Below are 12,600 nucleotides of genomic sequence, written 5' to 3'. Positions count from 1 at the left end.
ATGGTTAAACAGTCACTCCACGTTTCAGAAAAACAGCAGATGAATTATGAATCGTACGTGGTTAACCAAGAGACTGACATTTCTTCTACGGTATATAACAAATTGGGGGTAAATGCATGAGGGTCAGAGTTTTTCCCTGTAGCTTTTACATCGTGAAATTGACAGAGCCAGTTATTCCTTCCTTCCTGTCTGTTTCTCTGCCAGTCACTGCAACATCCCTAGTCCAAGCACGCAGGCATCCAGCCAGAAGGTGACTAACACCATCTCTTTGCACCCAAACCATGTACAATAGGCAAATAACTCCTGTATTTAAAACCCTGCTAGACAAGTTGGTATCAGTATCTTTAAACTATAAATACTCCTTTGCTGTGCAATTTTAGTAAAGAATAGCTGAGAGAAAAGAGGCTAACAGTTAAGAGCCAGCAAGGCCAGACCATTTGGGCAACCGTGACTAACCTTGACAGGGCTTCAAACTTTTTTTTTTTTTTTTTTTTGCGGTACGCGGGCCTCTCACTGTTGTGGCGTCTCCCGTTGCGGAGCACAGGCTCCGGACGCGCAGGCTCAGCGGCCATGGCTCACGGGCCCAGCCCCTCCGCGGCACGTGGGATCTTCCCGGACCGGGGCACAAACCCGTGTCCCCTGCATCGGCAGGCGGACTCTCAACCACTGCGCCACCAGGGAAGCCCCAAACTTTTTTTAATTAAAATGTTTTTCTCTCAAAGAAGTATTTTTGTAAGCCACCTCACCTTCTGCCTTCCCCTCTGATAGGGGGGAAAAGTGATGTTTTAAAATGTTGAAAAAATCTGATCCGAATCAGGTTAAAAAAAAAAAGGGAGGGGTATGTTGACTCAAACTGGAAGGGAAACAGCAAACATAAAACTAGTTGTGCTGGGGACCCTGGTCGGGGAACTAAGATCCCACATGGCGCGTGGTGTGGCAAAAAAAAAAAAGTTGTGCTGGAGTGGAAGGATTACCTTTTTTCCCATTCTTTGTTTTGTCTTTCATTTTTTTTAAGTATATTTATATATAATAGATAAGATATTATATATACACTAGTAATATATTTGATATATAATTTATATATTTTTTGCATATTTTTAACTTAAAAATTCAAATTTTATACACGAACTTGACAGAATGAGACGTAATAGAGCTTTTGGATTTAAATAATAACTAGTTATGGTTTAGTTTTTCACTCTTCATGTGTGTCAGTTAAGATTCTTCAGCAGCAAGCAACAGAAACTAACTATAGCTACTTTAAAAAAGACAATCTAGGGAATTCCCTGGTGATCCAGTGGTTAGGACTCAGCGTTTTCACTGCCGTGGCCGGGGTTCAATCCCTGGTCAGGGAACTAAGATCCTGAAAGCCGCGTGGCGCAGCCAAGATATATATCTCTCTATATATAAGACAGTCTATGGGAGGAATATGGGAGAATGTATAGGTCCAAAGGGCAGCCTTGGAGAAGCAGGAAGCAGACAACCACTGAGGACATCCATTCCACTGAGTGTAAAGCCTTGCCGCTGAAGCAAACACTTCCCAGTTCTCTGTTTCTTCTGGGCTCAATGCCTGGGTCTCAGATTCAAGGTCCTCAGAGAATGAGATTCTGCTTAGCCAAAGATGTGCCCAACTAGGAGGTTCTGAGCTGATGAACAAAAGAGGGAGTTGAGAGGAATCTCCCAGGTCCCCTCCATTTCCATGTGGGAGAGCAGAACCCTTAGAGGATCCCATCCCCCCAACACAGCCCTCAGCAGCTGGCGGAGTCACCCCAAAAGGAGATGAGATACTGACTGGAAAGCCCAGTGTCCACTGAATCATAGATTTGTTCTCACAACTGGATGAGAAGCTTGTGAGACCACGAACTGCCTTCCAGCCATATTTTGGATGGACACCCACACATCTTTCCTCCTTACCTGTCAAGGACCAGCAAAGACCGTGCTTTGGGCATGACATTTCCGTGGGACGCTTTAGAGCAAAATATAACTTGATTTAATCTCTACACTCACATCATACAAATCGAGTCCAATCCTCCTTTAAGCATACCCCACATCCATTCCCACGCCACCTAGTACTGTGTTTCTAGGTCTTTCCCATCCCAGTCACTCTCTCCCTTTGACCACTGCCCACCCAGCTCTCCTTGAAGAATGTTCTATATTAACAGGCATTACATGACAAGGAAAAGGGAAGGGGGCCCACCGTCAAATAAATATAAGAAATACTGGTTAAACTGCAACTCAAATTTTGTCTAGGTAGCTATAGACCATCCCACTCTGAAGATCTTCCTTGAAGATCCTGAAAGGTAACCACTAAACCACATGTTCTTAGGAGATGGAGTCCACATGGCTTTAAGGTACGAGTGGTTTAACTGCATTTTTGACAGATGGAGGTGAAAGTGTGGAAATTTTTATTATCATTCAAATTTTAAAAGCTTTATACCTGTAGTACACCAAGGGGAAGGGGTTCTTAAAGAGGTGACTCTTTGGGTCTGGTCCCTGATTTAGGAGTTGTGGAGCTTTGGTATGTGTTTGTTAAGTGCTTTAAGAATTCATGACCTTGGTCCCGGGCTGGTAAGGTTGTGCCAGTTTCTTCTTCCTTCAGGGGAGAAGAGACACTGTTATACCTCCAGGCTCTCAGCACATTATTCCTGCACAATTGACTCCTTCACATCTTCTGTGGATTAGAATTTGCTCTGTCAGACTTGAGGCTCCCTCAGAGGAGAGATCAAAGGAGAGAAGCATTGAACTATTGCTCAGGATGGACCTTAAATGCAGTTTGTGCATGTGGTGAAACATACATCCCGTAAAATTTACCCTTTTTCACCACGAAGTAGACAATTCAGTGGCATTACTTCGCCACCACCACCATCTGTCTCCAGAGCTTTATCATCATTTCAAACCAAAATTCTGTACCCATTAAACAACTCCCCATTCCCATCTCCCTCCCAGCCTCTGGCAACCACCCTTTTACTTCCTGTCTCTATGAATTTGACCACTCCAGGTCCCTCATGTATGTGGAATCATACAGTATTTGTCCTTTTGTGTCTGGCTTTTTTTTTTTTTTTGGCCGCACCGCGTGGCATGTGGGATCCAGTTCCCCCAACCAGGGATCGGACCTGCACCCCCTGCATTGGAAAGGCAGAGTCTTAACCACTGGACCTCCAGGGAAGTCCCCTGTGTCTGGCTTATTTTTAAAAGCAGTTTTGCTATAAAGAACATTAACCTTACATTGAGTTAAGGGTATGATAGGTGTAGCAATTGCTTCTAGGTCAGAAGTCTTTAACTTGGAGCCCTTGGAGGAGTCCTCAGGAGCCGTCTCCCCTTTAAGGGATGAGTTTCCTAATTACAAGGTTCTCTTAGGAGGCTTTAACCCAGAAGATGCTAATCACTGTTCTGGGTCTTCTCTGCTTTGAGAGCATCCTCTTGGTCCCAAACTAAGATTAGCTGCCACTCATTAGGAAGAGCTACCAATCTGGTCATATCTACTGTATGGCTCTGGATTTTGCTAATGATTCAAGTTTGACACCTAACAGAGTGTAAACCCCTAGTCCCATCTTTACCTGGCCACTTAGGAACTTTGATCTCACCTTCCTCATATGAAAAATATCTAATGGAACACTACAAAGAGTCAATGAATCTACGACAAAGGAGGCGAGACTATACAATGGGGAAAAGACAGCCTCTTCAAAAAATGGTGTTGGGAAAACTGGACAGTTTACATACAAAAGAATCAAACTGTACTTTCTCAAACCATATACAAAAATAAACTCAAAATGGATTAAAGACTTAAATATAAAACCTGAAACCATAAAACTTCTGGAAGAAAACACAGACACCAGTCTTAGTAATATTTTTTTTGGATAGGTCTCCTCAGGTAAGGGAAACAAAAATAAACAATGGTACTATAGAAAATGAAAAAGCTTTCTGCATAGCAAAGAAAACTACCAACAAAATGAAAAGGGCTGCCTACTGGATGGACAAAGATATTTGCAAATGATATATCTGATATGGGGTTAATATCCAAAATATACAACTCATATAACTCAGCATCCAAAAAAAAAAAAAAACCCTGATTAAAAATGGGCAGAGGGGGCTTCCCTGGTGGCGCAGTGGTTGAGAGTCCGCCTGCCGATGCAGGGGACACGGGTTCGTGCCCCGGTCCGGGAAGATCCCACATACCGCGGAGAGGCTGGGCCCGTGAGCCATGGCTGCTGAGCCTGAGCGTCCGGAGCCTGTGCTCTGCAGCGGGAGAGGCCACAACAGTGAGAGGCCCGCGTACCGCAAAAAAAAAAAAAAAAAAAAAAAAAAGTGCTGGCGAGGGTGTGGAGAAAAGGGAACCCTCGTGCACTGCTGGTGGGAATGTAACATGGTGCAGCCACTGTGGAAAAGAGTATGGAGGTTCCTCAAAAAAATTAAAAACAGAGCTACCATATGATACGGTAATTCCACTCCTGGGTATATACCCAAAGAAAATGAAGACACTAGTATGAAAAGATACATGCATCCCAATGTTTATAGCAGCATTATTTACAATAGCCAAAATATGGAAGCAACCTAAGTGCCCACTGATAGATGAATGGATAAATGATATGATATTATATATATATATATATATATATACACACACAATGGAACATTACTCAGCCATAAAAAGAATGAAATCTTGCCATTTGCAACAACATGGATGGACCTACAGGGCACCGTGCTAAGTGAAGTAAGTCAGACAAACACAAATACTGTATGATTTCACTTATATATGGAATCTAAAAAGCAAAACAAACACAACAGAAATAGAGTCATAGGTAGAGAGAACAAACAGATGGTTGCCAGAGGGAAGGGGGATGAAAGAAATAGGTGAGGGAGATTAAGAAGTACAAACTTCTAGTTATAAATGAGTCATGGGTATGAAATATACAGTATGGGGAATATAGGAATATGTAATATCTTTGTATGGCAACATATGGTAACTAGACTTACCTTGATCATTTCCTATACATTTAAAAAGGTATAGAAATATCAGATCAGTATACTGTGTATCAGGAACTAACATAGTATTATAGGTTAATTATACTTCAAAAACAAGCAGACTCATAGAAAAAGAGATCAGATTTGTGGTAACCAGAGGTGGCGGGGGGGAGGGGAAGGCAAATTGGATGAAGGCAGTCAAAGGGTAAAAACTTCTAGTTATAAGATAAATGGTTATTAGGGATGTAATGTGCAACATAAGTAATATAATTAACACTGCTGGGACTTCCCTGGTGGTGCAGTGGTTAAGAATCTGCCTGCCAATGCAAGGGAATCTGCCTGCCAATGCAAGGGACACGGGTTTGATCCCTGGTCCAGGAAGATCCCACATGCCGCAGAGCAACTAAACCTGTGTGCACAACTACTGAGCCTGCGCTCTAGAGCTCACAAGCCACAACTACTGAAGCCCGTGCACCTACAGCTCGTGGTCCGCAGCGAGAGATGCCACCACAATGAGAAGACCATGCACCACAACAAAGAGTAGCCCCCACTCGCCACAACTAGAGAAAGCCTGTGCGCAGCAACAAGACCCAACGCAGCCAAAAATACATAAATAAATTAATTAATTAATTTAAAAGACACTGCTGTATGTTATATACGAAAGTTGTTAGAGTAAATCTTAAGAGTTCTCATCACAAGGAAAAAAATTTTTTCCTTTTATTTCTTTTATTTTATACCTATGATATGATGGATGTTCACTAAACTAATTGTGCTAATCATTTCATGATGTATGTACATCAAATCATTATGCTGTACACCTTAAACTTATACAGTGCTTTATGTCAATTATCTCAATAAAACTGGAAGAGAAAAACCACAATGGGATACCACTTCATACCCATTAAAATGGCTATGATCAAAAAATAAAACACAAGAAAACAAACAAACAAAACAACAACAAAAAGAAACAGAAAACAAGCATTGGTGAAGATGTTGAAAAATGGGAACCTTTGTGTGTTGATGTAAAATGGTATATACACTATGGGTAACAATATGGTGGTTCCTCAAAAATGAAAAACAAAATTACCATATGATCCAACAATTCCACTTCTGGGTATCTACCCCAGAGAGATAAAAGGAGGAATTCGGACATATCTGTACTCCCATATTCATAGCAGCATTATTCATAATAGCCAAAAGGACAACCCAAGTGTCCATCAGTGAATAGATGAACAAAATGTAGTATACCCATACAACAGAGTATTATTTAGGCTTAAGGGGGGAAATTTTGACAAATGCTACAGCACAGATGAAACTTGAAGACATTATGCTAAGTGAAAAAAGCCTGTCACAAAAGGACAAATACCATACCATTCCTCTTATGAGGCACTTAGTAGTCAAATTCACAGAGACAGAAAGTAAGATGGTGGTTACCAGGGCCTGGTGGGGAGTTGGGGGGTGGGAAACGGGGCATTTAGTGTTTAATGGGGACAGAGTTTTCATTTGGAAAAGTTCTGGAGATGGAACGTGGTGATGGTTGCACAACAGTGTGAAATGTACCTAATGCCAGTGAACTGTACACTTACAAATGATTTACATGGTAGGGACTTCCCCAGCGGTCTAGTCATTAAGACTCTGCCTTCCAGTGCGGGGGCTGCGGTGTGATCCCTGGTCAGGGAACTAAGATCCCACATGCTGTGGGGTGTGGCCAAAAATTAAAAAAAAAAAGATTTACATGGTAAATTTTATGTTACATATGTTTTACTATAATAAAAAGCTTTTAAAAAGTATCTAATGCTCTCTGATCATTATTCCCTGCTCCTGCAGGAATTCTGGGAGCCTTTTGTTTAGTTCATTCCCAATCAACATATTCTGGAAAGAGACAAAATGCAGTAAGTAGCAAAAAAGTTTGTTCAAAAGCTGGGCCTGCCTTCATTGTTTGTATTTCTCAGTACAAAGTCACTTTAGCATCATACTCCTTTCTTCCCCCTCTCCCTCCCCTAAGAGAGGCGAGTAGGGGAAAACAAAAACAAAAACGAGTGAAATTCTACACCAGAGGCAGCAGAACAAACTTCTATGAGATTAATGGGTCTAGAACAGCTTCCAGGAGCCAGGAAGCTGCCACTCAAAGGTGGCCTGGATAACATGGATGGGGAGAAGCTCAGGGCCAAGTCATGAGAGAAGCCCGCCTGTCCATCACCCACATCCCAGGAACAGCTCAGGTACCTGCCAGGTGATCACCTGCCCAGGAGGTTTGGGCACTTACCTCAGAGAAGTGTCTCTCAGTAATGTTCAGAGCAGTCAGGGCAATCTGACGGTTCTCGTGAAGTTGCAAAGCCTCAATTCTATCAATCCCACCGAGTCCTTCTATCAGCAGACACATGCTTTCCTTCTGAGAAATCTTCTCTGCTGCCTGTGGGCCGTAGAAGAGTGAGACTCTGCACCAAAGCGCTTAGGACGTGGGGCTTCACCTCAGCAGAATCGGATGAAAGCCACCCACTCCAGAATGGGCAGTTGTAGTGTTATTTTCCCAGACTGACTTAAAATTGCATTGTCTTCCTCTCATTTTGGATATTTGTCATCTGTCTATTGAGGTTTATCTTCATTGCACAAAATACAGTATTTTTTTTTTCTGAATATGCCATCATCTATATATCCATCACTAAACACTATTTGGTAGGTATCTCTCTTCTAATTAATAGAGATTGCTTTAAAAACAGAGAAAAGAATGTTCAAGTGATGCTATGTAAATGCAGATGTTCTGGCCCTGCACTCCCTGGAAAGCCTTGAGGGGTCGGGCAGGAGACCCTGGGTGACAGAAGCCACACCATGGCAACTAATGAGGTCCCTGGAAACAAATGATGTGATTTGATTTCATCCAATGCTGATCATTGGATTTCTCATCCATGGGTATTCACTCACTCAACATTTGTACATATACTACGAGCAAGGAACACAAAACTAGAAATAAAGGTAGGATTTAGAGAAAGCCTTTTCATAACTCACACTATCGGGGGAGACATAGAAAGTATAATATCCTGGGATAAACCATATTGGAAAAGAATATAAAAAAGAACGTATATATTTGTATAACTGAATCACTTTGCTGTTCAGCAGAAATTAACACATTGTAAATCATCTATACTTCAATTAAAAAGTTAATTAAAAAAAGAAAGTGTAATAAATGATCAGAGTTTTAATTTATAGAAAGAAGATGTGTACAAGAGGCTTGGAAAGTATCGAGTTCTTAATGGATAGTATGGTGCCAGGGTCCATCACAGGGTAACAGCATCCCCAAGAGAAGGAATGGCAAGGACAAAGTTGTGAGGGAATAAGTGCTGCATATTTATAGAAAAGGGAGTGGTCCAGATAAACAGAATATTTGGGGGAAGTGGAGAGAGAGAAAGAAACAACTTTGGCATCCTATAGGGTTCTGCTGACTATTTTGTGAACAGTAATAAAAACAAACAAACGAACAAAAAACCCAAACCTTCCTATGGATCAAATTAAATATTGTTTAGGCCATAATTTATCTGATGAGAGTTTTCACTTTTATCTAAGCCTTGATACCTTCTAGTCCTATCTGTACATTCAAAATGAGCTCTTGGCTTTCAGTGAAAACATGGAGGTAAGAACCAATGTGCTAGGTGAGCCTCCAAGAAAACTGGGAAGTGGGGGATGCCCCAGGGCAGTAGGAGCCCTGGAGAAGGATTCTGGACTTTGACAGAACAGCAGATGGCCCCCAAGTTACCTCAGAGAACCACAACTGCACTCTGCTGCCCACTTGAAACTGTTTTCTATCTCATCGTGATTTTTCTCAGTGTCCCACGTGCCACTGTCTGATATAGGGGCTTCACTGGTCCATCAGATGGGATTTGCCCAGACTCTCCCAAGAAAAAATATCCCAAGTGTTTAATTCAAATGAATGAGATAAACTTAAATTTCTATAGCCCCCCAAGTGTGCTGTCACACTTTTTTATGTCCAACTTCGCCTCTGGCTGCCAAGTGGGTACTCTGTGTCTGTGATTTGCTCAAAGTCTAAGCGTCTAATTGGGCTGTTTCCAATCTGTTCTTGACTCAGGTCAGTTCTTTCCAGGACTGTTACATGAAAAGGATGCTTTAAGTGAGCTTTTAAAAGGAGTCCTCTGGGGACTTCCCTGGTCCAGTGGTTAAGCATCTGCCTGCCAATGCAGGAGACACAGGTTCGAGCTCTGGTCCGGGAAGGTCCCACATGCCACGGAGCAACTAAGCCCATGTACCACAACTATTAAGCCAGTGCTCTAGAGCCCCCAAGTCGCAACTACTGAAGCCCACATGCTCTGGGGCCCGTGTGCCGCAACTACTGAGCCCATGTGATACAACTACTGAAGCTCTCGCGCCTAGAGCCCGTGCTCTGCAACGAGAAGCCACCGCGATGAGAAGCCCATGCACCACAACGAAGAGTAGCTGCAACTAGAGAAAGCCTGTGTGCAGCAATGAAGACCCAGCACAGCCAAAAATAAATAAATAAAAATAAATAAAAGGAGTCCTCCAGTGTTACTTTGAAACTTTTCAAATGGCTTAGTCACATATAAAAAGACCTTAACCAAATGAATATTGCCAGCCCCCACGATGGCCTGAGATGATCCCAGCCTCTGGGTATTTATGCCCCTGTGTAGCCCCCTCCCATGTTGAAATGGACTGATCTGTGTAACCAATAGGATGCTGTTGAAATAACCTCCTTCACAGGTCATAAAAGACATTGGGGCTTCCACTTTGCTTTCTAAGGTCACTTGCTTCAGGGGAAGCCAGTTGCCATGATGCGAGGGCACTCAAGCAGTCCCAGGGAATCCATGTGGTAAGAATAACTTTCTAGGCATGTGAGTGAGTCATCTTGGAAGCTGATCCTCCAGCCTCCACCAAGCCTTCAGATGAAACTGCAGCCCCAGTTTACATCTTGAACTTCATGAAAGACCCTGAGCCAGAACCATCCAACTATGCTGCCTCCAGATTCCTAACTCCAGAAAACATGTGAGATAATAAATGTTTGTTTTAAGCCACCAATGAGTAATTTGTTGTTCAGTATACAACCGACACAAATAGTTTGTAAATATTGGTTTAACTTACATTTCAGAAATAAGACTTTTCTAGAATTCTAATTCAAGGCTTTGTAGTCCATTTTCCCAGCCACATAGCTGAATGGAAAAGGAACTCTAGTATGGTCCCTGGAGATCTATCATCGCTAACGTCCTGCTGCTTCCTTCAACTATATTCTATGTTTCAGTCTTCCAAAAGAGCCAGCCACGTGGCTCATTGACTATTTTTTTCTTGCTTCAGACCTTTGATTGGTTTCTCCTTCTCACTCAGAGCAAGTCCACGTTCTCACAGACCTTCCGTGATCTGGTCCCTGGGTCCCTTGAGCCTGTTTCCCACCACCTTTCATCCCTTTGTTCTGCTCTGGCCACACCCCCCTCCTTGCTTTTTAAGGTTTCCTTCACCTAGAGTGCTCTTTCCCAGGTATCCACAGGACTCACTTACTTCTTTCAGGTCTTTGCTCAAATGTCCTTCCTCAGTGAAGTTTCTCCTAACTACTACATATAAGAGATCACCATCCCCTCTCCACTCTGGGCCATCAGTAACTACCCCTCTATCAGATATATTTTACCCATAACTCTCTATCTGATGTCTGTTCCCCTCCCCACTAATACAAAAGCTCTATAGAACAAGGACTTTGCTTTGTCATTTCCTGAACATCTAAAACAGTGCTGGGCACACAAACACTTATCTGAGAAAATGAAGATGATGGACCTTCTTTGAAAGGCCTCTTGTCTTGTCATCCACAGGATGTGTGGACAAAGGGAGGGGGTGAGGAAGTAGAGAGGAAAAGAGAATCCTAGTTAGGTTTTTTGTTTTTGTTTGTTTTTTTGTGTGTGTGGTATGCGGGCCTCTCACCGCTGTGGCCTCTCCCATTGTGGAGCACAGGCTCCAGACGCGCAGGCTCAGCAGCCATGGCTCATGGGCCCAGCCGCTCCGTGGCATGTGGGATCTTCCCGGACCGGGGCACGAACCCGTGTTCCCTGCATCGGCAGGCGGACTCTCAACCACTGCGCCACCAGGGAAGCCCCTAGTTAGGTTTTAAGGACCAAATTAAACATCTTAATTTAGAGACTGCTATTTAGAAACCCACCTGTTCAGAACAGCTCACCTGGAGGATAAAAAAGAGGATGTCGAGAATGATGAGAACAATTTTGGTGTCTGGGATGGTGAGAAGATTTATTAGTGGCTCCAGGACTCCAGCCTGGACAAGCTGGATCAACTGGTCCACGGTGCCCCCAGTTGTGAAGTTAGCCACTGTCCAGACAGCCTCTTTCTGGACTTTAAATTCTCCCTGCAGAGAGAGAACATTTCCATTCTTGACAGATCCTGAAGAATTTAAATATAGTGATGCAAACATGGTTCAATTTCTAGGTAGGCTGGACTACCTAATTCCCAGGACTATATGTGCAATTTACACAGAATCCCTTGGCAACCTGCCTTTAGTTTTTGAGCAGAAGACAGCATCTTTGAGAAGCCAAGGAGGAGGAAAGGCAGACTCATGTGGGGTCTTAGAGGGAGGTTCTAAATTCAAACAGACTCACTTTCTTAAGTCAGGTTATCGGAAAAAGAGAACCAACATCACCCAATCAATACAAATTAGGGATTTTAGGTTATAGTGACCCATGGCTACATTTCTAGTCTTTCTGCTCCAGTAAAACTTTGGACAAGAAGCTCCAGAGCTACAAAGTTGAGCACACAGTCTGGAGGGGACAGAGGAAAGCCACTGAAATATCACTCAACGCATCATTTACATTTATAAAAAGCACTTGGCCCAGAGAGAGGGAGCCATTTATCACAGATCCTTCTATCCCTTTGAAGGAGGAGTTATTCCCATTTTATGGCTGGGGAAAACTGACTCAGTTTAAAACAAAGTTAAAAAAAAAACAAAACACCAAAAAAACCAAACCAAAACAAAAAACGTATGGCTCCAAGCAAGCTATAGTTCAAAAGGTACAGTTTGAAAAAAGATTACTCCTTGATCCTGACTAGAGGTTTCTGATTAGAATACGTACAGACTCACAGCAGGATAGGAAGTGTCCGATAGACTGGAAGATGCCATGATTTGGGTAGCAAACCTGGGCTACCTTTTTGTACCTAATGCACACCTGGGAACCCACCAGCCGACCTGAGAGCAGGACACGGCCAGTGCCTCCTTTTCCCCATCCTACTCAGTAACCTCTGTCCGCAACCCCAGGTCACCACTCCTGACTTGTCTCACAAGTCGATGGTTTAAACATAGCTCATCCACTAAAAGGTGACAAAAAGAAATGCTGACCCTCTTAATTGTCCTGGGGAAAGGAAGTAGGAATCAGGAGGAAGAAGGAAGCTTTATTGTATTTCTACTGTTATATCTGGATTTTCTATATATATTACCCCTTTCATCAATGTGATTTTTACACTGCAAAGTCTTCAGGGTATAATATCACTGTAACCCGATACGTTTTTCCTCCTAAAACAAAACCAAGCCAAACCTCACCCCTTTTTGCCAAGGAGAGTAGATGGCACATTCTTTTAACGCTAGAGATGAGCCAGTATTTACCAGCTCAAGATTCCTCTGGGTATTTG

At 42.8% G+C, this 12,600-nt stretch overlaps 1 protein-coding gene across 4 annotated transcripts in view; it reads right to left on the bottom strand.

Annotated features, from left to right (window-relative positions):
* Nucleotides 1-820: 820 nt before the first annotated feature.
* Nucleotides 821-12,600, bottom strand: part of KPNA7 (karyopherin subunit alpha 7) — a 96,261-nt gene continuing 84,481 nt past the window's right edge. For all 4 annotated transcript variants that reach the window (XM_049699273.1, XM_049699271.1, XM_049699272.1 and 1 more), the window contains 3 exons: nt 11,144-11,326; nt 7,226-7,372; nt 821-2,590 (listed from right to left, as the gene is read on the bottom strand). In XM_049699273.1, the coding sequence (XP_049555230.1) occupies nt 2,462-2,590; nt 7,226-7,372; nt 11,144-11,326 (459 nt within the window). In that variant the 3' untranslated portion in view covers nt 821-2,461. The remainder of the gene's footprint in view (nt 2,591-7,225; nt 7,373-11,143; nt 11,327-12,600) is intronic.

The sequence above is a fragment of the Orcinus orca genome, chromosome 16 (assembly GCF_937001465.1).
Source record: "Orcinus orca chromosome 16, mOrcOrc1.1, whole genome shotgun sequence".
NCBI classification, from domain to species: domain Eukaryota; kingdom Metazoa; phylum Chordata; class Mammalia; order Artiodactyla; family Delphinidae; genus Orcinus; species Orcinus orca.
This window is presented reverse-complemented; position numbering and strand designations above follow the sequence as displayed.